This window comes from Tachypleus tridentatus, chromosome 13 (genome assembly GCF_004210375.1).
Source record: "Tachypleus tridentatus isolate NWPU-2018 chromosome 13, ASM421037v1, whole genome shotgun sequence".
In the NCBI taxonomy this organism is placed as follows: Eukaryota; Metazoa; Arthropoda; class Merostomata; order Xiphosura; family Limulidae; genus Tachypleus; species Tachypleus tridentatus.
In genome coordinates, this window is record NC_134837.1 from 96,790,187 (window position 1) to 96,817,693 (window position 27,507).

The 27,507-nt window shown below is 33.9% G+C and overlaps 1 protein-coding gene across 2 annotated transcripts in view; it reads right to left on the reverse strand.

The window, feature by feature from the left end:
- Positions 1-26,400, reverse strand: part of LOC143237456 (putative nuclear hormone receptor HR3) — a 69,602-nt gene extending 43,202 nt beyond the window's left edge. For both annotated transcript variants that reach the window (XM_076476729.1, XM_076476730.1), the window contains exon 1: positions 25,902-26,400. In XM_076476729.1, coding sequence (XP_076332844.1) covers positions 25,902-25,980 — 79 coding nt within the window. In that variant the 5' untranslated portion in view covers positions 25,981-26,400. The remainder of the gene's footprint in view (positions 1-25,901) is intronic.
- Between the last annotated feature and the right edge of the window lie 1,107 nt (positions 26,401-27,507).

The following is a 27,507-nucleotide window of genomic DNA, read 5'->3' on the forward strand; positions in this document are numbered from 1 at the left end:
GTTATAATTTTATCTACTAGCAAAAACAATATATTTAAGCTATTATTATAATTTGTACACTGTTACATAGGACAATTCCCGATAGCTTAAAACTTAGTTGAATGATAATTTAAATTTAGGATTTATTGTTATACATTTATTATAATATCTACGTCTTTTTTTTTCAGTTTGACGCATGTGTTATATATTGTTAAATGTGCATTGTACAAGTCCCACCTGTTCTATAAATCTGCAGAAGATTCTCGAGCGTAAAAATCAACAATACCTATGTTTTACGAAAAAAGTAGCGTATCTTCGAATATTGTTGAACATTCGAGAATCTTGCCTGACTGATATAAAACTAGCCGAGAGACAGTAATAGAATATTGTTGGTTAGTTACAGTCAGTATATTATAAGCCTCCGAAACCAATTCTGGTTAACGCTTTACTAATCGGAAAACAACAGATATTTGACCAGGAACGTTTAAAGATTTCGAACATTACAAACTTCTGCGATTTAACTTCGAATATTAGTTTTTCTACTATCTCCGTCGGTAAATAATCAGCTTGTAAGCGAAATGAGGCCATCCTAGAAAAAGCAGCGCTTAAGCGAGGCTTAACAATATCAACTCAGAATTAATTTGCATGTCGTGGACTTGGACCGTCGGTAAAATATTCAGTTCTAGACCAGATAGAAGACTCAGCACAGTTTGTAATTTTGTAAATCTCTTGTAAATAAACCAATATTTGTAATAACCATTATTATAAATTGTACTGCTGTTTATTAAAATTCTAGTTTTTGAAACCCTACTACATGTGTATACGTATCATAAAAAATTGGAGACTCGTCCGAGATAAATTATAATACATAACAGAAGTTGAATAATTGTCGATATGTATCCAATTTATGATACTTGCCAACAAGATTGATAAACACAGTTTCTTTTTTTAAAACGCAAATATATCTTAATATACAAACAATAACACAATTTACAATGACGGTTATTGCAAATAATGATATTGTACAAATGTTTCACAAAATTATAAATAGTATTGAGTCTTCTTTCTGGTCTGCAACTTTCTTGATGTCTTATCGAAAGTTTACGAGCGAGTTAATTTCGAGATGATGTAGGTACAATTCACGCAGAGAACTCGCTGGCCCGGCATGGCCTTGTGGTTAAGCCACTCGATTCGTAATCTGAGAGTCGTGAGTTCAAATCCCTGTCGCTATTTCAGCCGTGGAGGCGTTATAATGAGGCAGTTAATCCTACTATTCGTTGATAAAAAGAGTAACTTAAGAGGTGACTTGTTGCCTTCCCTCTAGTCTTCGTCTGGGCTACTCTTTTACCAACGCATAGTGGGATTGACCGTCACATTATAACGCCCTCACGGTTAAAAGGGCGAGAATGTTTGGCGCGACGGGGATGCAAACCTGCGACCCTCAGATCACGAGTCACACGCCTTAACCCACCTGGCCATGCCAGACCATTAGTGAATAGGCGAGAATTTCGCAATATAGATATATTAGGTTGAGGAATAATTCGTGAGCGTTTTTAAATAATTTCATTCAAGCATTACATGCAAGACTATACAATACTTCAATACATGAACACATTACACCCAAAACATTTATTATGATACGTTATTTCATGTAATACCTAGGTATATAGTATGCATTGTTTTAAACGAAATTGCCAGAAATTAAATGCGAAAAGCAGATGGTGTCGAAAATGCTCGATTTTGTCCACTTGACATTCCATTTATTGAGCTGAAAATGAAAGCAAAAATTAAAGACATATGAAAATCAAACACACCATCTATTAGAGCAAAAAATTATCTAACAAATGACATGAAATATTTTGCGAAAGCGTTTCATTTATGAATATATTTTTTTAACTTGAAAAAACGCTCACGAATTATTCCTCAACACAATAATAGTATAAGTTATGCATATTTCTAAAATATATATTTAATTTAAACAAACAATAGTTATATAATGGTAAACCTGCCACAATATATATATGATTATTTTCAAATAATACCATGATCTAGATTTGTTAAACAACGAAACAAAGTGGAATACATTTTATAGATACCCTATGAGTATTTGTTTTTAATTTTCAAAATCAATTTTGCCAAAAATATATTATTCAATAACCCATAACACAGTCAACAGTAACATATAACGTAGACCAACCAAATGTAATATTTCTTTGACTTTACAATACCTGCACAGTTATAATAATGTTTAATTATATGTTTAAAACAACTTATTGTTAAGAAATTATTGGTGGGACCTTGTGCCCCTTTCAGCTCCTATACCCCAGTGTAGGGTACGACATGGATGAATATTGTTCTACAGGGTGATCTAAAATGGCCTGTTTCTTTTCTGCGCGAATAACATTTTGGGACCTCGAAACTCGTTGGTTCTTTGTCAGTCAGTGAGTTTACGAAATGGTAAAAACAGTTACTACACTGCACTGGAATAGCTAACTTTCAATCACTTTGTTTTAGCATGTTTCTCAACCGTTAATAAAAAGTGCTTCGAAAATGTTCAACAACGATATTTCAATCGTACTAAAACAGCCTAAATGTATCAGGTTTCGGTAAGGCTTAGTTTTACAATGATCCTATGACAGCGTATTATGCAAAGGATAGATAACATTTTGAATGTATTTAGCTGTTCTACAGCTGAGAAAAGATACTGGTTTAAGAAAGGGAGCGTTCTTCCCAAATCATTACTTTATGCTCTCTGGTGGCTCAGCAGGAAGTCTGAAGGCTTATCATGTAGATTGGCACTTAACAACAACACAAAAATAATCTGTATGTAGAAATTTCGTAGTTTAAAATCATATATGAAAATATTTCACCTTATAGGCCTGGGTTTCCTTTTCGAAAAGTGATGTGTAAAATGTCAAATAAATGGTTGCTAAGTTAACAATTTGTATCCAAATTCTAGGTAATAATCAAATAAATGAACAAGCACATGTTTGCGACCTTAATCTACAATGTTAAATATCGAAATGAAAATATATAATGTTCAAGCACACGAACACGTTTTAAGTCTTAATTTAACGAATTATTTTAGAGAAATAATCGTCACTCCTACCAAATGTTTTTCTTGTGACGGTTTAGGAATCCTAAGGTCATCAATTCGCATCCCCTTGCCACAGTATTACTCTTCGCTTTATAAACGCCTTAAGTGCATTATACGAACAGTAGAGAAGTCTCATTATCCATTAGATTCGATTATAATAATAGTTCACCGGTTCTTAAACATCGTTGTACTATATCATCTCATAATAACAAAATTTACTACATGCCGTTTTTTATTATAGAATTGCTTATACTGATAAAAGATATTATCAAAATAAGTGATATATCGGTAATAAATGTGAAGCCTATTTTAAAAATAAGCATGTATTCATCACCTACAGTATGAGAACTGGTAATCTTGTCTATCAAGTCAAGATTATACAACGAGCTTAGATAGTCTTTGTGTACCTTTATGCAAATTTTCCATATAACTGTAATGCAGCTCTACAAATAACTAATCAATTTTGAAGGGAAACAAACTGTAATGCAGTTCACTTTTCGTAAGTATTATTAAGATGGACGCTCAAATTCGTGCAGAGAACTAGCTGGCCCGGCATGGCTATGTGCTTCAGGCATTCAACTAGTAATTTTCGAATCCCCATCATACCAAGCATGCTCGCCCTTTCAGCCGTGGTTGCGTTATAATGTGATAGTTAATCCTACTATTCGTTGGTAAAAGAGTAGCCCAAGAACTGGCAGTGGATTTTGATGACTAGCTGTCTTCCCTCTAGTTTTACACTGCTAAATTAGGGACGGCTAGCGAAGATAGCTCTCGTGTAGCTTTGTGCGAAATTCCAAATAAACCAAACCAAGAAATACGTTATAGAATGTTTTACGTTTACATTTAACTTAGAATTACGTTAAAAGTGGATATTATATTCAGAGCTGATTTCTTCTTTACTTAACCTCTCTGCATAACGAATAATGTTGCGAATCAACGTTGCATAAAGACAGCATTGAAACGTATTCCGAACATCTTTCCCACAGGTGCCTTAGAGGTAAGATTGGGGACTTAAAGCCAAACTGTCAGGGTCTTGTATATGTAAGTGCTTGTGACTTGTTGGCAATAAATTTGAACAATACACGGATAGCACACAATCCATTTGTTTTAAAATAATATACATTCAAAACACGTCAAGTGTATGTTCAAAATTATTTACACTATAGAAAATCAGAGGCTTATCTAAATCCTAAATATTTCTCTTTTCTTGTTTGTTTGTTTTTGAATCTCGCGCAAAGCTACGAGGGTTATCTGCACTAGCCGTTCCTAATTTAGCAGTGTAAGACCAGAGGGGGAAGGCAACTAGTCATCATCATTCACCGCCCATCTTTAGGCTACTGTTTTACCAACGAATAGTGGGATTGACCGTCACTATATAATACCCCCACGGCTGAAAGGGCGAGCATGTTTGATGTGACGGGGATTCGAACCCGTGACTCTCGGATTATGAGTCGCGCGCCTTAACCACCTAGTTATGCCAGGCTCTCTCTTTTTTTTTGTCAAAAGTCCACCTACGCTAATTCAATTATTTTAAAATCCAACTGACATGATGAACTATTTTCCTCTACTCTTATAATAATAGTATCAGAGAATAATCCACTTACGCTATACCGTATGTTACTACGGTTGTATTCTGAACTTCAAATGCTTGTCTTCTTTACGTCAGAGTCCGCACAGAAGGGTTCAATTATTAGCAACAACCTTTGACAAACAAATTATTATCTTTGTTTCTAATAAACTGTTCAACTTGCTTTAAAATATCGGCTGTTATGGCTAATCTCCTACACACAAAATAACGTTTTATAACTCTTTCCGACAGCACTTTACTTCTCATTTCACTTTACTTCTTTAATTTGCATGTATGTTATATGTTATACATGCGATGATTCAACAATATTCGGTGAAAGTAAGAAGAAAAATACCAAAGATTCAAGTATCATACATTAGTAAAACCAAGGCAACTGCAAACACACCATACGACTTGCCTTAAAAACTGAACAATCATTACATATATTAAGTCACAAAATAAACTTAACAGTAACACCCACACTAAACAATCCTGTATGCCTAACACAAACTTTAAGTTTGATCCCTGTGGTAGAAACAGCACGAACATCCTGTTAGCTATAGATTCATTTTCTCTGGATGTTTTTATACTGGCACATTACAAAGCAGATATACAGCACGTTTTTAATAGATTACTATAGTTTTTTCTTCGTGACAACCGAACTACGAGAACAGTTTATTGAAATAAATATAGAAAACGTAGAACTATTCTAAAGAGAAAAACAAACAAAGCAGAAAGTGATATGTCACACATTTTTTAGATTGATTTTCATTCGGTTTACTTCAAATGAATAAAACATAATAAGGAACAGAAAAAGAAAACAGGAAACATAAGAGTTACCATGTAAATATATTCAGACGTGCCATACAAAGTGGAATTCATTGGATTCGACGGCAACGCTAACCTGAAGTCCAGGGTGGAAATGACAATAACAGTTTATTACAGAATGGTCAATAGATTCGTATGTGCTTGAAAGTTATTTCTACTTTTAAAACCATCTGTTACCTCTGTGTCTCTTACCTGTTCTCTTACCGACTTTTTTTTTAATTCGCACAAAGCTATACGAGGGCTATCTACGCTTGCCGTCCCTACTTTAGCAGTGAAAGAATACAGGGAAGGCATTCAGTCATCACCACTCACCGCCAATTCTCGGGCTACTCTTTTACCAAAGAATAGTGGGGTTGACCATTACATTATAACGCCCCTGCGGCTGAAAGGGCGAGCATGTTTGGTGTCACGGGGAGTTGATCCAGCGACCTTCAGATTACGAGTCGAACGCAATAACCACCTGTCCATGCCGAGCTGATCCCTTAACATCAGATTATATAATACATATCATTTTCAGAGATGCCAACTATTTTAAATGACTGAAAGTAATGATTGTAGACAGAGCCCTTTATCATTTGCGGCTACTAGGCCTGACCAATGTCTCTAAGCTGTTTATTATTATATTATTATTATAACTTTTATTATTTAATACTGCTATAGATTGCTCATTTATGACTGTGTTTTGTGTATTTAATAAATGAATTTAAAAAAATTATTTTGAAATTATGTCTTTTATTTAGTTCAGAGTAAGAAACATGCACAAACAGTAAGCAGAAAAAGCCTTTGTGTAAGGACTAGTTTATATCATGTTTATGACACTTATTGTAATAGTTTTGCAGCTGTTGCAGCCTTTGCTTTCATGAGAATGTCTCTGGATGGTTGGGAGTTATAACAACATTGTCCATTTGACTGCATACACCTATTTTTTCGATATATCAGAGTCTGGGAACATTTTTCTGAATAAATGTCCTGCATGATCGGCTACAGCTAGGGGTAAATTATGAGCAATGACGAATTGCGTGAACATCACTTCTGCATTTATGGTTTCATATTCTGAATTCTTACTCATAAATGTCGTTATCTGCATCGTTTTTGTCTTCGCCTCAGCCTTTTGTTGATGAGATGCCGATTTTGTATGTCTGGAACAATCGTTTATCCCGCCATGCGCCACAGAAAAATCGATGTGACAAACTGTACAAAACGCATGATTGTCACTGACTTTTGATGCAATGATCGGATATTTTGCACTATACTCTTTCCTAAATTTTTGATTCACAGTTTTAGTCGTTTTAGATTTACCAGAAACAAGACAATCTGGTGAACGAGGCCTCTTTTCTTCCAACTTGTGAACGATCGCATTGGTGTTTCTATGCCGCTTAGAAAACGAGAAATACCCATCTACGCGAGCGCTGATTGGCTGACAAGCACTGGTATGGAGAAGCACCGCACTCAAACTGTTGATTAGCGTTGGAGATACAAATATTTTTTTATTATTTCAAGCACAAACATGATTATCGCAAGTAGCCATTTGGACTATGTCTTTTATTTAGCCATGGCCTTTGGAGGGTCGCGGGTTCGCGCCCGCGTCGCGCTAAACATGCCTATAATGTGACGGTCAATCCCACTATTCAAAATTTGATTTGTATACACTGCTAAATTAGGACTAGCACAGATAGCCCTCAGTAGCTTTGTGCGAAATTCCAAAACAAATCTTTTATTTGTATCTCACTAGAAATTTTCTTTTCACCCCTTTTAAAGCCCTGGGGGAACAATTTATCACTTTATTGTATAGGCCTATATAATATATAATAATTTGGGAGTTGCAACAAGTTGTAATATTTGTCTGTATGAGCGTATAGTCGTAATGTATACACCAAATTCGTAATGATTACGCTCATATCGTAATGGTTGGCATCTCTGCATTTTGCAATATATAACCCAAAATATCCTGTAGTATATTTGATGGAATTAATCACAAGGTAGTTAACCTAAACTTCTCTATCAAAGTGTTTAATAAAGTTCCAGGAATACTTGTACCGAGAAATGACAGAGTGTCAGTTGAATATGCGCACCCTAGGATACTAGAGCCACATTAAACAAAGCCATCAGATTTGTCACGAACAAACAAATTCGCAAACGTAATCACACTGTTCTAAATTAATGTATTGCCTCCACTTCATCATTTCGATTTCTCTTGAAACTGTTGTAAATTTCCTCCTTAAATCCATCCATTGTTAAAAGCTTGTTTCCGAAATTCTCCGTTGTTATCAATATTTATTTCGAACTATATTCTTCAAGTTTGCCCCACAACATGACAGCCTATTTTAGGTGTCTATGAACCACAAAATCAGTATATACAAACGTAAAACACTAATAAAATTATGTTCCATGCCTTTGCCAGAGACTGCAAATCATATTTATGTAACCAACACAATACACCTATAACCTGAAAAACAGGCCACTACAGTTAACTTGTGATTATAATATTTTAATATAACGCGGCGTGAAAATACTGAATTTTCATATGAATATTAAAAATATTCTAACAAATTTGAACAGCAGTAGAGAAAGAAAATATGATAGTTAGTCTAATAAATAAGTTTTACCTTCCATCCGTGTGTACTACGTTTTAGTTCCAAATGTTTAAAGATCAGGAGTTAAAAAAAATTCAAACGAAAATAATAGAAGGTATTTCATATCTAAACCTTTTCTTCATAATATATAATTGAGAAACATTTTATTTATAAGCATGTGAAAAACAGGATAATTATGGGACACTGTATACACAGGTCGAGTACGTTAAGATAAGAAAGACAAACTTCTGGTCACGTCGTTACAGGTCACGTCGCCATTTCCGGTCATGCTCTATCGGACGATTGTGCATTTAGACAACATCCTTGCCGCAACTTATCTGTTCCAAAAGGCTCTGTCGTAAACCTATTGTGCAAAGCACCCTGGCCCGGCATGGCCAAGCGTGTTAAGGCGTGCGACTCGTAATCTGAGGGTTGTGGGTTCACATCCCTGTCGCGCCAAACATGCTCGCCTTTTCAGCCGTGGGGGCGTTATAATGTGACGGTCAATCCCACTATTCGTTGGTAAAAGAGTAACCCAAGAGTTGGCGGTGGGTGGTGATGACTAGCTGCCTTCCCTCTAGTCTTACACTGCTAAATTAGGGACGGCTAGAGCAGATAGCCTTCGAGCAGTTTTGTGCGAAATTCAAAAAACAAACAAAAACAAACAAACAAACAAACAAAGCACCCCTCCTTCTCTACAGTGGCTTTCGGTAATCAGACTAAAGTACGAGAAAGACAGTTCCTATTGTTCGATTCAACAGTTTTATCGCAAACACACAAAACGAAATAAAAATCCATAAGTGATGTGTCCAACAACTTGACTGTCATGTCTTTATATAAAATAGCACGAATACCGGTTTCATTTGCCAGCTGTTTGAAGTATCCGACTGTTGAACAAATCTATCATGGAAACAAGTTGTGTGCAGGTGACTTGTGTCGTTCTTTTAAATAGTGATTCTTTTTTATTGTGTTGTCTGTGATAAGTGGACGGCTTTTGCCACTTAACTTTGTGTTCGTGGATTCTCACCTTTTATAATACCTCGCACTTTGGTTACAAAAGCTATGACACGACGTGTTGTGGTTGTGGTTCTGTTTCTGGATGGTTCTTGGACCCCAAGTTAATCCATATTCTATATCTTTCTATCTAAGGAATTCTAAATCCTCGACCTGAACACACTTTTATGATTTAGCGCATTAATATATTGTGTTGAAAAGGGGCTGTCAATAACATTTCCAAAAAGCAATAAGTTTACAGTGCCATCGTATTACCTACTGAACGCAAATCAGTGTCAGAATGTTATTCCCATTTCTTCCAGTCTACAACGACTTTCTATCAGATACAACTCACATGTGACTTGCCTTTTTAATATAGCATACTCAACACCATATACCATACACAAAGGGCATGATTATCTGGGCACTGCGAACCAATATTTTTGTTCATCTCTAAACTTTGGGCTCCTTAGCCAGAGTCTTTTACATATTGAGTCATATAAAAAGTATTACCAAGTACAGTGTAATGGTCTAAAATGAGCACGCCACTACACTAGGCTCGTCATGGTCAGGTGGTTAAGGCACTCAACTCGTAATCCGAGAGTCGCGGGTTCGAATCCCCGTCACACCAAACATGCTCGCCATTTCAACCGTAGTGGTGTTATAATGTGACAATCAATCCCACTATTCGTTGGTAAAAGAGTAGCCCAAAAGTTGGCGGTGGGTGGTGCTGACTAGCTGCCTTCCCTCTACGAGAACATAGATATCTTCCTCGGCGAAAAATTAGTTTGTAAACCGTGTGAGGCCACCCAAGAATAGAACTAGCTATCTTCCTGTCAAGTGCCTGTGTATGAACGTAAAACTAATTCGTTCATTGTATTTGTAATAACCGTTACTATAAATTGTATTATTGGTTGTGTATTAGAATATATTTGTGTTAAGAAAGAAAATTGTTTGTCAATTTGATACCTTCTGATATTCATTTAACTTCTAAACTAAAATTTCCAGTTATTTGTAATCGTAATACTTAATATATTGCAGACTCGTCCGAGATAAATTATAATACATAACACCAGCAAATAATAGATAAACAATAAAATCTGCAGTTGGAACAGAATCTTTGAGTTTAGAACTTGATTACAAATACAATAAGTAAACAAGTAATAATTTTTTTCTTCAAAAAAGGAAGTAAATAAAGGGATGATAAATAAAATCGTGGTTATTGTATTTATTTTATCTACACTGGTTCACACATTTTCGGGTTTTCATATGCAGGATAACTTTACACATCAAAATCCAAAAATGTGTAAACCAGTGTAGATACAATAAATGCAATAACCACGATCGAAAGTGCCACTTAAATGTGTTTTCTTATAGCAAAGCAACATAGGGCTATCAGTAGTTAGAATATTCATGCATATATATATATATATAAATAATATTACGTTCTCAACAAATATACATCACTGTCTGTGCACTTTTGTCCTAACTTGTGATTAGATAAATTTTAAAAATGAGGGAGTTATAAGTCAATTTGTAAGTTAAAAATTGGTAGCAAAGTACAGTAGTGATACGCATATTCTGAAACACCAATATGAAAGAAATGTGATCACCTATCAGAATGGTGATCAGAGCGCTAATTCTAGTTGGAAAACTACATAGCCTCAAAATACTTTTAAGTTACATCAAAGTAATGTAAAAATTGTGTGCATATATATATATATATATATATGAGACGAGCAACTTGAAGGTTCAGACTGATAGACAGTGTATCTCCACCACTGTGAGACTTACGGCTAACGTAATAAGAAAATTCGAACACGCAGTAACAACAATTCAAAATTCATCACCAACTAATGTATGTTTAAATCACCTTTCGTTAACTTCCAGTTAAAAACAAGAGTTGTACATATTTTTAAATACACGGTGTAACATCACGCTAAGAGAAGCTTAGCTGAATTTATCATAAAAATTTCATTTCATGGTCACGTGTATTTTACACAGTAAACGAGTGGTATCACAGAGTTTTTTGGTGTTTTTTTTAATCTTCTAGTCAGATCTTAACTCTAATGTTGTAACTTTCAAAAACCGCTCGGTAGTATGTAATTCGTGGACCTCATCGATAGAAAAAAGTGTAGAAACAAGCTGAAAATTCGAGAGTTAAGGTAAACATTGGCACACAAACACACAAAAACTATTTACATATTATGTTCGATATGAGAAACACAGTCAACCACTACACTAACACTGTATATCATATTACATATATAACAAAACTTTAATGCTTACTTTCAACCAAACTGTTCCTTATTACACAGGTTTTACAGAACCACATATTACTCTTCAGTATAAAAAAACAAAAACTAAACACTCTTTAGAGAATTAGTTACGTTCAATTTAAAAATTATAGTTTAAATAAAAATACGGTTTTACATTTTTTATTTTTCAATTTAAACTTTTAACTCATTTATAAAATAAGTTATCTTATTACTCTCCCTTTAAAATCTAAAACGTAATATTTAAATTTAAATTAACATTAAAACATTTGAACATTAATGATAAAATTACTACAATACAGTAACCAAACTTCACGTAGCAGAGGTACTGTAGGCCCGGTATGGCCAGATGGTTAAGACAGGCACTCGACTAATAATCCAAGGGTCGCGGGTTCGAATTTCCGTCACACCAAACATACTCACCCTTTCAGCCGTGGGGGCGTTATAATGTTACGGTCAATCCCACTATTCGTTGGTAAAAGAGTAGCATAAGAGTTGGCGGTGGGTGGTGATGACTAGCTGCCTTCTCTCTAGTTTTACACTGCAAAATTAGGGACGGCAAGCACAGATAGTCCTCGTGTAGCTTTACGCGAAATTCAAAACAAACCAAACCAGGCATTATATTAATTCATTAAAAAAATAAAAATTCTGTTTTATATCTTGTTTTTATTTGAACTATAACTTTCAAACTTGCATTTCATACTTATCAAAAATGTCTTAGTTGTTTTCTAGTTTTTACAGTTTTATACAGAGAGTGTGATATACAATTAACAAAGAATAGTTAGGAAAGGTAGGATCCACGTTTTGTAACACGTATTTATCTTGGAATGAAACTTTGTAGTTTTTTATGTGTAAATGTAACAACAAATTACATAAAGAAAGTCACTTACACAAAGTGTAAATTATTTGTATTGTTAAATATATGCTAAGCACACAATAGTTTAGTCACTCACCATCAACACAACTGTTCAAATCCGTTAACAACAAAACTTACAGGTAGTTTTAGTTATTTCCTTTCTTCAAACGTATGCTACTTCCGCCTAGATATTGTAGAGCACACAATGAATATGACCTTCGTAATCAAAGAAACATAATGAGTGGATTTTGTGAACTATTCAATGAAAGAAAACGGAAATATTTAGGTATCTGTATGCGCGTTTTACTAAATACTTCTGAGTTTTATACGTACCTTCAGCAGTGCACTGGACACAAACACGGTATTAATCGCTGCACCTCAGCAAACATGAGAGTTTTTAAACTTCTCCCCTTAAAACTTGTGTTCATACCAGTTTTACAAGTATATCTCATGTCAACTATCTTAATCAAAGGACTTGACTGTCATTCCACAGAAAAACACATATGAACTTTGAACTACAGGTGGTGATATTTTTTTATCCGTTTTTATGACCTTAACTGCAAGCTCAGGTTGTCATAAAACGATGTTGCAAACTGTCTTTCACATAATACCGCTACAAATGTGGATGAACTCTAGGGGTGCGTGTTTCATTATAGTGGTCGATAGATACCTCTCAAGATACAGAAGTTTTACCAACGGTTTGTTCCAATGTTTGAAAGACTTATCTGCAGTTTTTTATCTATATTACTAACACTGTATTATTTGAGTATTTAACACTTCATAGAGCTTTTTTCATATTTTCAGGTTTTATCAACTAAGTGGCAGCTAGCAAAAGAAGTAATACAAAAAGTTAATATCTGTTTATATATTTTGTTATTGTTAATTTATGTTGCTTTGTATTTTGGTACGGATATACTATAATATGTTTATTTTAATATCGATGTTTGTTTGAGTTAAATTTATATTTAGAAAGGTACATGGATGGAATGTTGATTCTTGATTACAGAATTCTTGCTTATTCACTAAAATTGTAGAAGATTCTCGAGTGTAAGAATCAACAATATATGTTTGTACGAAAATATTATAATGTATCGTCAGTACTGTTGTGCGGGCTGAAGTACCGAGAAACTTTTCTCTTTTCACACCTATAATTGTAATCACGCGACGCACCAAGAGACAGTATATATTATTGGTTTGCTACAGTTGGTATGCTGTAAACCTCGAAAGTTATAACTGTGATTCAAGCTTATTAAATAGGAACTTCAGATACTTGACTAGGAACGATTAGAGACTTCGAACATTACAAACCGTTTAACTTCAGGAGATTCATATGGGACATTAGTATATTAACACAAATATTATATAACTTCATCGGTGGAAAAACTACGTGTGATCAGCGAAAAAGAAAAGAAAAAAAGAACACAGAAGTTAGATAATTATCCGTTAAGTAAATTGTACCTATATCAACTCAAAATTAATTCGCTCATTGTGAACCCTCGATAAGATATTCAATTTCAGACCAGATGTCGTTTGCAAGCTTCTAAAACTTTTGTACATGTGTAATAATCGTTATTATAAATTGTATTATTGTTTTATATTAAAATATATTTATGTTAAGAAAGAAAACTGTGTTTATCAGTCTTGTTGTCAAATATAATAAATTTCAAATTGCAATATGTAACAATGTAATGCTTTTTGTTAAAAGACAACATGTAGTACTCAATATTCGTCTTTCTGTATTGTAACATTAATTTTTAGCAAAATATAATTTATTAGAAATTCTGTTTCCATTTGTAGAAAAAACTTGTAATGTTTATTGAAAACTTGCCATATTTCGTGAAGATAAATGAATCGTATCGTATCGGACGATGTTTTGGTATCACGGCTTCATGATACGATACGATACGATACGATACGATACTCTACCGCTATGTCGTCACATCTTTAATAAATACATAAGATAAATTAGTAAGTAGTTTGTGAATGCAGTTTATCAACTTTTCGGTGTAAAATCTCTCAATTATCTAATTAAGCACGTCAATTCTGTAATTAGCTCTGAAGCGTTGTGGTTCAAAACTATCTCGAAAGATTTCATACAATAGCGTTTTCGATATACATATATAAATTTTCGTTCATACAAGAGAATGTAAAATATAAAGCAGAACTTAAAGCGTGTCGATGATGACAGGAATGCTCATATCTACATCATCCAGTTAAATCAATTATGTCAAAGTTCAATACATAAAGTTAAATGGTACTTTTAACCGCTTTTGTGAAAGTAGAGATTATATCACTCAATTCATAATTAGTGTATTGAGAATTCTATATGTTAATTAAACTTATGCGCAATAATGTTTTCAGATCTCTTGAAGAAAATTAATTTTCAAAGACAGAGAAAAAATAAAAAAGTACATTGAAATCTCACTTTTGAACGCAAACAATGAAACTAAACAGCGCCGTCTATGTTTTTGTATAAATCTACTATAGTTGTAATGGACACAGTGAGCAGTCATCTCACCCGAATTTAACATTGTACGTGGTTATAAAACCTGGTTGAAAATTCGAAAATAATTCTATAAAGGTAAATAAAAATTCCTGCAATAGTTAATATAACATAGATGAATATATAGAGAGTGAACGATAACCTGTTGATCATTAGTATTTACAATGGCATAAAAGAAAGTTTGTTGTATATATTTCAAAATGAATTAACGGTTTGGCTCTGGCCGCCATTTTGTGATAGATATGCTTTCATCCTCTGTATACAATAGAGAGATAGCCAATTTATGGTCGATACAGGAATAATGCGAGATATTTTAAGATCATAAGCTAAATATATTATCACAAAAGATCACTAGTTAACTTTTTTAATGTTTTTTTTTATTATGTATTGATTGAAAAACATTAATTATATATCGAAGTTAAAAACCTTCAATAAGTGGAGGTATTCATTAAAAGCAACTAGCTCAGTTCTCAAGTAGGTCTGGCAAAATATAAACACGTTTTCTTTAATTAAACCTGATTTCCTATTTATCCCATAGCCGAGAACATACTTCGCTACAAATACGCTCTCATGCCCCCTGTCCCCCGCTGGTACAGCGACACTAAAATCAAGGGTTCGAATCTCCTCGGTGAACTCATCAGATAGCCCGATGTAGCTTTACTATAAGAAATAAAACACACACACTCATGCCACGTGCATTCAGTATATTTAAATTTTAATTCGTAAAGCTAAGTACAGACGAAGTCAATTATACTGTTTTGTTTATCTAGCCAATATTACGGTTCTGTTTTATGTTTCCATTTTCACAGTCTGGCCAAAATAAAATATGATAAAAAAAGGACCGAATGAAACAGCTTTGCTGGTACGTCAAGTAGCCATCTGTGACTAAGGTATGTGTGTCATACAGTCCTTTCAAGAATAATGGTTACATGTTTTCAACAGCTAGTACAGAAACACATTATTGAAACATAGATTTTGTAAACATTAATACCAGTTGTAGTTAGCCGGCGTTTTACAAGAGTTGTGTTTATTTTACATCAGCTTGCTAAGATTTGTCTGTTATCAACAAAAAAATAAACAGTTTAACATTTTAACTTCACATAACAAACACCTGCAAGCTAGGAAACAATTTCTATTTTGTACGTAAAAAACACCACATATCCTGTGCGTATCCTCAGCAGAGTTTTACAACTTAAACCAAGTGGGTGTAGCGTAAGAAGTATTTAAAAAAAATAAATTACTGTTTATCAATACCTCTAAAGCTCATAAAAAATAGTTATAGCAAATAGGCCTGCACTAAAAGAAAGCCAGGTAATTTCGCTTCAAGTAAAGGGGTGCTGTAACCCAGTTACTTTTCTTCTGGTCTGCTATTCAAAGTTAAAGATGGCTATAACTGAGCAGTAGAGGTCTCTGACCTGGTTGTTTAGCAAAATGTACACCTAACTGTCGTTCTGGTAAATAAACAAAATGTTTTGATCTTACCAATTTATAATAACGCAACAGTTTTCTATGACGTGGTCTTTAGTAAAAAATGTACGTTTGAAAATTCCACCATCTGTTAACATCTCTCCCATTCATATTATTTAACCAAATGTTTACCAGTAAACTAACACCAAAATATACCAACGTTCAAGAACAAGTCACTAATTGTTTTCATCACATTAATTTGTACCAATGTAATAAAATTAATTAATTCCCAAGATGTATGTTTGTACATCTCTCTCTCTGTGTGTATATATACGTACGCACAATTAGTTTAAAATCTATCCTTCTCGGACATACAGCCATCTAATAATATATTCAACATCAGTATCCTAGAGTGCACCAGCCTCTTCGATTACCCCAGCCTTTTGCATCACAGCTAACTACCGAATCATGAAGGAGTGAAGGCTCTGTACTCCAACACAAAATATTTTAACAAATCATCCATTTACCACAGATCACAAGGTGGTAGAGAATACTGAACATTAAGAAACTTCAGAGATGCTGTTTAAAATTATTTTTAACTCTGATAAGTGGAATACTCATTATTTTATTATTCAATGGAGAAAGTCACAGCTCTGGGTTCTCTTCCTAAACCAATGAGGAAGTGTGGCATAGCCATATACTGGAATACTACAAACCGGACATGCTTTGTCGTTTATTAATAGAAACAACCTATAGATAGATGCATATACTGGTTACCCCAACAAATGGCGTCATGGGAGAAATGCGCTTTACCTTCAAGGTAGTAGAATTATGCGTTTCTCAGTTTTCCTTTGTCCTCAACTTCACAGTATAAACAGTAGTGACTGTCAGTACCTATTGTAAGTAAAATGTGAGATTTTATGTTTTTAAGGCTAACTTAAAAATATCAAGTTCACTAATGAAAAGATACCATGTAATAACAGATTTTATATCCAAACACAAATCCAAAAATTTCTGTGGTCTGTCCTTCCTTCACAAATATCATATTATGTTCCACAAATTCAGGGTGGGAGATATATAAGAATATAAACTTGTATATACACACACACGCTTTAATATGTTTGTATATATAAGTACATACTAAGGTTGATACTATAAGTACTAGATACAGAAGTTTTACCAACAGTTTGTTACAAAGCTTTACAGCCTTGACAATGAAACTTATTTACGAACAGATGTATTAAGTTAAGAGTTTTAAGTTATAAATGTAGCTTTCTACTAAAATTTGAATAATTCTAGAAAGAAAAAAATATAATTTTGATTTATTTTTACAGCGTTTACGAGGCCGGTTAAACTGACCGACTTCGCATAAAATTAGCTTAGTGAATATAGCAGATAAAATTAAAGATTTATCGAAAAAAGTTGGAAATTTATTTCGAAATTTTAGTGATTACAGAAAATAATGTTCTCAATTTTTATATGGAGAAAAGTACTTTAATCTTAACATGAAAATCGCTTTACTCTCGGAGTAAAGTAATGACTTCTTTGCTCCATATATCAAAACAATAATTTTCAACCTAAAAATACTTTACTAGAAATTCTGATTTTTTCTGTACTAAATACTTATAATGTCCACTAAAAGTTTGCCAGATTTCGTGAAGATACATAAATCGTAAGTCCGGCATGGCCAGGTGGTTAATGCGATAGACTCGTAATATGAGAGTCGCGGGTTCGAATCTCCGTCACACCAAACATGCTCGCCTTTCAGCCGTGGGGGGAGATATAATGTTCAGTAAATCCCACTATTCATTGGTAAAAAGAGTAGCCCAAGAGTTGGCGGTGGGTGGTGAAGACTAGATGCCCTCTAAATTAGGGACAGGTAGCATAGATATACCGTGTGTAACTTTGCGCGAAACACAAAAACAAACAAACAAACTTCTACACGGGAAAGACAGCTGCAGCAGTCAATAAAATAAACAGTCAACATAATAATGAATGACTAAACTACTCAAACATATTCTATATTAGTGTAGCACGTTTCATTCTGAAGGTGAAAATATGAATTTGAGTAAAAAGAGGTATTACAAAACAAACAAACTTGTATTACGTTATAATCACACCATTTGAATAATATGTGTTATATATTTTAATGTGTGATAGACCAGTTTGTGAACATTACACTCCTTTGTGCAACAATTTAAAATATAACGTGCTTAACGTACAAAGACTAGCCCCTCTTTTGATGTACTGAAACCACACATAAAGTTACTAAATAGAGAAGCACTCAGTCAAGAGCACACATTCGCCAAACAGCGTTGGTCATAATCAGATCTAAAAAATAGGAATGTGTGTCCATATGTCCGTCATTATAAACGGATACAGACGACTTTTGGCAAGACACTGAAGAATAATATTATATATAAATCCACCAAGTTTTGTCAAAATTCGATCACTTTTTACTGAGTTATAGAGCACACATAGTGTGAAAAAATGGCTCCCGTATTAACATAGGGAATTTCTGTATTTTCGTAACCTTGCAGTGAATTTTATCTTTGACCCACCGGAAACAAATCACTTCTAAGCTGAGTCACAGTCCAAATATATACCACCTCTCTTAGAAATCCATTAAACTACTTTTCAGAACTCTTGTTGACAAACACAAAGAAAAAAATACGGGTGAAAACATAAACTACGTCCAACTTCAGCAGCGGAGGTAACAATGCTAATTTCGATTCAGTAATCAGTTAAATATATTTTAGTGCTGAAGAAAGATTTGGTAATTTCGTTTTCCTTGATTGAGAATATCGCTATGACTCATCCGGCATAAAGAAACAAGTAGTGACACAATGCTAAACAAATAAAAGGCACGCACATATTGTTATGCTCAAGCTTCCTTTGCTTAACAAAATCTGTCACGAGAACGAAGTTTAAGAACGCGCTTAATAAAGGCATTCTACAGGTGTGAAAATGTTGAATAGTTTATCGTACTGTAATATAAAACACAATACAGCTCATTTAATACTGTAAAAATTACGTCACTGAACAAGAAATCACGTGTTCGTTTTCACTCTTTCTATATATACCAAATTTGAACGACACTGAGAATTTACCAAAACCAACCACGATGCAGAGCAAACCAACTACAAATAGTCTCCCCCATAGTGTAGACCAATATTTAGTCCCAATATTTCAACATGCAAAGCAACAGATGCAATGCTTGTTTAAATTACAACCAACGGTCAAGCGCGGTCAGTAGTTAGCGTGCCAGACTAACTTGTGTGCATATCATTTTACAAAAAAAACATCACGTTTCGCATTTTGAAGCCGTGGGTATATTAGAAGTGTGAAAGTCAAATCCCATTATTCGGTCTGTAAGAGAAGTTGGCGGTGGGTAGCTCAGATTAGCTGCCCTTTTCTAGTTTAAAGTAAGTATCTCTCGTCTAGTTTGGCGCGAAATCCAACAAAAATGTTCTAACGGTTGACGTCAATTATGTAGCGCGAGAATAATCAAAGTATGATTACCAGGATAATTCAATACCTCAATTATTCAGAACGTTTTTTCACGAGTCACCATACTTTCTGCATAAATACAAGCCACAAATACAATAATTTACAGCACATGACAGTGCTATTTTTATAACCTAACAAATGTGATACGTATAAGTACATTTCGTAACAAAGTAATATAGAACTAAAACTACAGATAATATTATCATTTATTCATCCATGGCTTAAAAGTATGTATATTTTAATTCAATGACCAGAACTAGCATTAAACACCTTATGGTTATAATATTGATAACCCTAAAGTATTCTAAACATAAGTATATTAAACTTGTGGTAAATAATTTGTTATTCGTGATTCTTACAAAACACAAGGTTAATACAATACGTACATAACTTATAATTACAACAACACAGCTCCTCTGAATAGGTATTAAAACAAATTCAACATTACTCATCCATAATGTCTGAACATGAACTTTCTTATTTTTATTAAAAGCAATGATTCATGAGGTTTACAACAAATGTGTTATTATTCATCTTGGTAAAAACACCTACATATGCATATTACAAGAATATCACTACTGGTAGAGGTTAATACTCGATTTTCACAAAATACATAAAATTACAACTACACTATCATAAGTTTGAATAGAACTAACTGTGATGTTATAGCTGATATTTTCTTAAACTGTGGTCCTCGAACCACTAGTGGTACAAAGAGCTCTCAATGGGGTCCACGAGCTGGTACAAAATGCGAGTCACTGACCCGCAACACCAAGGTCAAAGTCATTATTTTCAGTAATTCTGTCTTTTTCTTGTGATGGCAAGCAAAAGTGGGTGGGGTGGGGCAGGTAGGTGGTCCGTCAATTGAGAAACACTGCCCTATCTGTTTACTGGAAGCGTCTTTGGACCGGTAAACAACAAATATCTAATAATACCTGTTGTAAATATATATATATGTGGATCTGTTGAGTTTATTAAAAGCGCTAGTATGCAGTATTAAAGTAGCGAACACCGTATCAATAAATCACACGGTAATTCGTAATAAACGATCGTTTATAGTTCTATTTAATTCATACGGTTGAAAATTTAGTAAAATTTAATGTAAAATTGTACTCATTTTATCTTGTACATAATTAGCGTTTCGTTTTCGTCCTAGTCTGAGTATATCATGTGCGTCAGGTCCATCACTTCTCGTGTTTCATTCTAAGTTCCTGGTTTGTTTGTTTGTTTTGGAATTTCGCACAAAGCTACTCGAGGGCTATCTGTGCTAGCCGTCCCTAATTTAGCAGTGTAAGACTAGAGGGAAGGCAGCTAGTCATCACCACCCACCGCCAACTCTTGGGCTACTCTTTTACCAACGAATAGTGGGATTGACCGTCACATTATACACCCCCACGGCTGGGAGGGCGAGCATGTTTAGCGCGACGCGGGCGCGAACCCGCGACCCTCGGATAACGAGTCGCCCGCCTTACGCGCTCGGCCATGCCAGGCCAAGTTCCTGGTACAATGCATCAGTTTTTGACCATTTATTACAGTTATAAATAATAAATAAAAACACTATTGAATTACGCTCAGCACTGATGCACGTAAATCATATTTTGTGTGTTCATGTTCACCTTTAGAACATTTCGTGCTTATTTAACAAAGCAAAAAAACATGAATTACTTTTTTTATGAACTGTGTAAATTAAGTATAAATCCGTTTCGAACTCGAGTGCTTTAATTTTTTTTTAATTTCAAATTCTAAGTCAAGAGGCACAGATAGTCCTCGTGTAGCTTTGCGTGAAATTAAAAACAAACCAAACCAAAGTAAATCAAAAGTATAGAAAAACTTATTACTATAACATCTCTTCTTCTGCCCTAAAATAGTACCGTTAAGAGTCTACATGAATCCAACTGGCTTTTTGTAACCGCATTTGTTTGAAATACTTATGCGCCAAAGTGTTTGTGTAGCCATGACTTTGTTCGTTTCGCAGTTACTCACACCATAAGTGTCAGATACAAAATTAAGAAAAATATATACCGTCAATGTTGCAATTAATTACACTAATTACTTCTGGAGTTTCCTACGTTATTTACAAAAAAAAAAAAAGTAGATAAGTTCACTCTTTTGATAAGTTATCTTTAATGAACGTTAGAACAAGCGTTACTGTACAATTACTCAATACAATATACATACGTCATAAGCAATTTGCAATCAAAGCTAACTGATGCTTTACTAACACAAAACAACTTAATCGGACGATTTTATGAATAAACACGGGGAAATTTCTCTTACTTTGTTCTATGGCGCTTCGAGTAAATACTCTTTTGTAAGCATTGTTTGCTACACGTTTCTGTACGTAGTGTTTGTAGAACACATCTGTTGTAATCATAACAAAAAGAGTGAAGTTTTAAACTTAGTGTTAACGTAAAACGTCGCAACATAGGATGATGAATAACAGTGATGTTTCCATATGTTTATATTATTTATACAATACAATGTTTATCTTTCATACTTATTACTAACTTTTCGTGTTATTCTCTATACATGTAGAGTAAAACCATATATTTAAACCATTTCAAATATATAATCACAGGGACATTAGCCATATATCAGTAAAAGCAGTAATTAACTCTATTTTTCGTCAGCTAACCAATCACAGGTAAACGACTGATAGCAAGCAGGTGGTTCTTTGTTGAAATGTGGGGGGAAAAATCTTTGTGTGATGAACACATTGCTTTTGGAAACGATGTGTATTAGGTCAACTTAGTTTTCCTGGAGTCGACTTGTGTTAGGTGAATACATTGTCCTTGAAGTTGAATTGATTTTAAAAGGTCAATCAACACACTATTTTGCGAGTCAACTTGTTTTGTATTAGGTCAACATGATGTTCCTGGAACCTAATTACGTTACATAAGGCAAATATATTTTGTGGGCAAATTTCGACAAGTTTTGAAGTATGAGATTTGTGCGTGAGGGGAACCAACAGAAAGTGCAGCCTTCACAGCAGGTTGGAGGGCTGGTGGACCCGCAAAGTTATTTTTAGCGACATTCTATAGGAGCAAGTTCCATAAAAAAACACCTAATTCTCTGAAGATAAAAACTGCATTACGTTGCTATTATAAGGTCTAAATAAGGAGAGCTTAACGTATCCTAACACTTTATGTCAGCAACTATCACAATATTGATTTTAAGTCACTCTGTAGTAACGTTATCTAATCTTACCTTTCCCATAATATCTATTTAATCTTAACATAAAACCCAACACACACATGAACATGAAAATAGTCGTTTACAATGGTCTAATCTCAGGCAAAGTCAAAATATCATTCAATTTTCGAGACATCCTTTATCCCACAACTAACAAGAAGTTTTTGACTATATGCTTTTAAGCTCTTTTATACAGTAATTTACCATAACATCTCCCTCATCAAACTACAAAAGTCATCCGCCATAACCTTTTCATTACCAAAGTATAACTCATCCGCCCTAACCTCACTATTAACATAATGCATTCATCTGTCATAACATCTGGTATCATAATAATCTCTCATAACATATGCAATAATATATATGTATATTTATAACAGTTATTTGCAGTAACCTCTTCACAAGTATCACAGCAGTCACCTAAACAGTTTCTCCAATGCCACACTACAAAGCTCTCCTATAACATGTTACAGTCAATTTAAACCTCAAAATAAAACACACAGTCGGTTATCGTTTTTCTAAAAATATAAACTTCAGTTTGACTATTCAGTATAATTTCTTTATAATAAAATCAAATCGCACAATATTCATGTACTTGTGACAGAATACTCTTGAAAGCAGTGTTTGGTACAGCCTGAACATAACCAACATATTTTCGCTGAGATCTGCCTGCCTCTCTCTACCAATGAAACGCAAGAGAATAAAGTACTTGTTCACGAGAGTATTCTGCTTTATAAAAAAAAAAACAAAAAAATCTATATCTGCAAATACAAACAAATTAAACGTTTTTTTTCGCACCAACAAATAAAAAGTTGGATTTCACCACGGAAATTATATGTACATGTCTAAGTAATCCAATCACAATAATTCATAAACACTTGGCGAATGTTATTTCTGGTGCACACATTACGTCGCATCAAACTGCTGAAAAGTGCTAACTGATATGTGCCACAATCTGGGACAGTTATGAAAACAAGTTGCTCGTTATCAAAGTACCTACACCAAGTCAGACAAGTAACGGTAGGACTAAAGCGATGTGTTTTACGACGGTGAGGTTACACGATACATTTTGTTTTATTTCTACGTCGTTTATAATGCTCGAAGAACTCGTAGCTTGTAATATGAGAACAAGTCCAGTAGCCATACGGTCAGGATGGAGCAAGTTTGAAGTCATAAAAAAAACGGTTTGTCGTTAAGATGAAAACATGGTCTTTAATAATTTTTAATTTTATCGTAAGGGCAAAATTAAAAGCAGTTTTTGATGTTACGCCTTTGCTATTGTAACCACAAACACCGTTCTTTCTTCAATCATATGCAAAATAGGTTACTGTACACGTCCATCTGTCAAAATTTACGTCAAAGACGAATACTGACGAAGATGTCCATAATATATATCATGTCAACATTTGTAAACAGCTCTGTAACATTTTCCTTTTCAATTAAGACGAAAATTAACAATTCACGAATTACCAAATGCCGAATATCTAAAGAAACCTAAATAACATGTTTCGAAAGTAGGTAATTAGTAAAGCGGTGATACGTTTATCACTAAACTGGTAGTTTTAAAGTTAAAAACTAGCAATTGTTTAAAGGTATATCTTTAATCAAATTAGAATAAACAGTTCTGAAATACACTAACCATTAACACTCAAGTGTTACTATATCTTCCTAAGTAAAACGAAATATTTTAATTAAAGTTTTGATTAACTGAATTAAATAATACTTCATTATTTCACCAAATTAATAGAACATCTCAAATTTCCAACCATACGAAGAACATTAAAACTAGCTTTCTATTTTATTTGATTCAATTTAAATATTTTACGCGAAAAACGGAAACTTCTAATTGCAAAGATCTTTCTTATACTTTCCCATTATTAAAAGTGGTGTATTTACATGAAAATCTCAAATGTACAAATCATTTCTGAAACTGAGACATGATCATGTTAATTACATAACTAATGGATACACAACAAAAACCTTTAAAGCAGTTACAAAAACTAATTAAACGATGCTGTTCACCAAATAACAAGCATGAAAACACAACAAGCATGAAAACACAACATGCATGTAAAGTGCCAAACTTCTGTGTCCTGTCCGTATTCTTACACTTCACAAATGCACGCTGTTTTCGTAATATATTGTCTAATATTCAAGCTATAAATTTTGAGAGCTTGTGAGTGACAGGAAAGACGAACATGTCATAATTTGTCAACCAACCACACTACAACTGGGAGGTTCATTATAATTAAGTGCCAATGAGAACCTTCGTCTAACATCTGGTCAACCAAAAAACGACAGACGTAGCTGTAGTAATAGGGCTCTAACATCTATTTATATCAACTGCTATGGTATGATGTAAACGAGATCAAATGAGATAAAAGTAATTATTATCAACATTATTTAAATAATTTACAAATCCGGATAATGAAATGCGTGAAAAGCATGTAACGAGTTACTTCTAAAGATATTTATTTAATTATTATTTAAATTAATTTTACTAAGATGATTCAGTAAAAATCAGACTGTTGTAGATGAGCTAGTAAGCTGATATCCTCGTTTTTAGAGCGAATAAAACAACCAACAACAACTTCAACAGAGAAAAACAAAGGCAGTAATATTAACACCTAAGAACCTATTAGCGATAGTAAATCACGATAGGCTGGCTCGCTACACAAGCCAGTTTCAAGTGTTTAGTACAGTCTCGTTTTATGACGAAAACAGTAGTATTACAAATATATATATAAAACAATGTAGCGTTGGCTAGATTACAAGTTTCTTTTAAAAAGTAAAAAAAAGTAACTGTTAATAACTACGTGGATATTCAAACGATCAAACAACAAATCGCAGTTTATACTGACAAAATTATTTTTAGTTTTACGAGACTGAGCCTCGCGCCAGCAATATTATTTCCTCACTCACGCGGAATGTCTCTGATTGTTTTATATTGAACAATAATTAGAAAACGGAAGTTTTTTTTGTTTTTTCTCGTTTAAACAAACATTCATCTTACGCTTTATAATGTACAGCCATAACTTCTTGGCCCTAAATAAAAACAAACAACACTACCCAGCCTAGTTTTTAGTAACTATACACCTTTATTTTTATTATTAAACCTACCTTTAATTGAACCAGATGAAGTTTGTGGTTGTGCCACCTCCACCCTGGTGAAGTTACTCCACGACATTGGGCCGTGCATGTAAGTAACGGTCGCACAGATTATTGTGTTTTCAGAATTTCCCGCTAATAACAGGAGTGGTAGTGAGATTTATTTGTTGTTTTTTTTAACTAGCTGTGTATATAAGATCCTTCGCTGCTTGGTTGGGCTTCCATCTGTGCTATTGGCTCCAAGTATGTATTCACTACGATAGACAGGCGCCGTCAGTGCCGTTTTTTCCTGTTCACCATTTCCTGCAGCAATAATTGCCGCAACTGCTGCACCAAACGTGAGTTTGTAGGTTAGCAAGGGCCTCTAGGCTAAAAAGAGCACAGACAATAAAGCTTAAATATACGCTGCTCTAAAACACAGTTTGTACGTCCTAACACGCGTTTAACCCACCTGTTCTCTAACACAGTTCTCTTCCGTGTGACCAGAGAATCGGACTTCTTAAGCCAAATACTTCTCTAACACTAACAGCCAATAGGCACAATCCATTTTGTATCTATGGGTGGTAAACATCATGAGAGAGGAGCAAAAAAAAATCATGTTTGCTGTTTACGTTTCGTGCGCGTGGTTGTGCATTACAAATCACGAAGCTTGGTCTCTTAGTGCTTTTTCTTCAGTTCTGGGTAACAAGATAGTAGTTTATTTTGTTTAGGATAATCTAATGGGAAAAATTAAACTTTGCAAGATGCGTTGTAGTTAATAGTATGATATCTGTGAAATAAACAAATTGAAGAAACCTTTTAAAAAATAAGTTGAAACTTTATTAGCTTTTCGTCAAACATGTTATCGTTTTACTTATCTATCACCCATTAATAGATGGATTTCGAACTGCAGTGAGTGAGAAAAATATACCAAGTTAACAAAAAGCTGCAAGCTGGTAGTAACGACTTCTAAAAAAAACCAACAAAACTGTAAGATCAAAGATAATTAAAGGCTATATAAATATATGTATTGCATCTCAAGAAACTTCTGCAATATATATGTGTGTGTGTATTATACGTTTTTACAATACTTCTGCTATATATATATATGTGTGTGTAATACATGCTTTTACAAGACTTCTGCTATATATGTGTATTACATGCTTTTACAAGACTTCTGCTATATATGTGTATTACATGCTTTTACAAAACTTCTGCTATATATATGTGTGTGTATTATATGTTTTTACAAGACTTTTGCTATATATACATATGTGTGTGTGTAATACATGCTTTTACAAGACTTCTGCTATATATGTGTATTACATGCTTTTACAAGACTTCTGCTATATATGTGTATTACATGCTTTTACAAAACTTCTGCTATATATATGTGTGTGTATTATATGTTTTTACAAGACTTCTGCTATATATACATATGTGTGTGTGTAATACATGCTTTTACAAGACTTCTGTTATATATATGTGTGTGTATTACATGCTTTGAAAATGCTTCTTCTGTATATATATATATATATGTATGTGTATTACATGCTTTTATAGGACTTCATATATATATATATGTATGTGTATTACATGCTTTTATAGGACTTCTGCTATATATATATGTGTGTGTGTG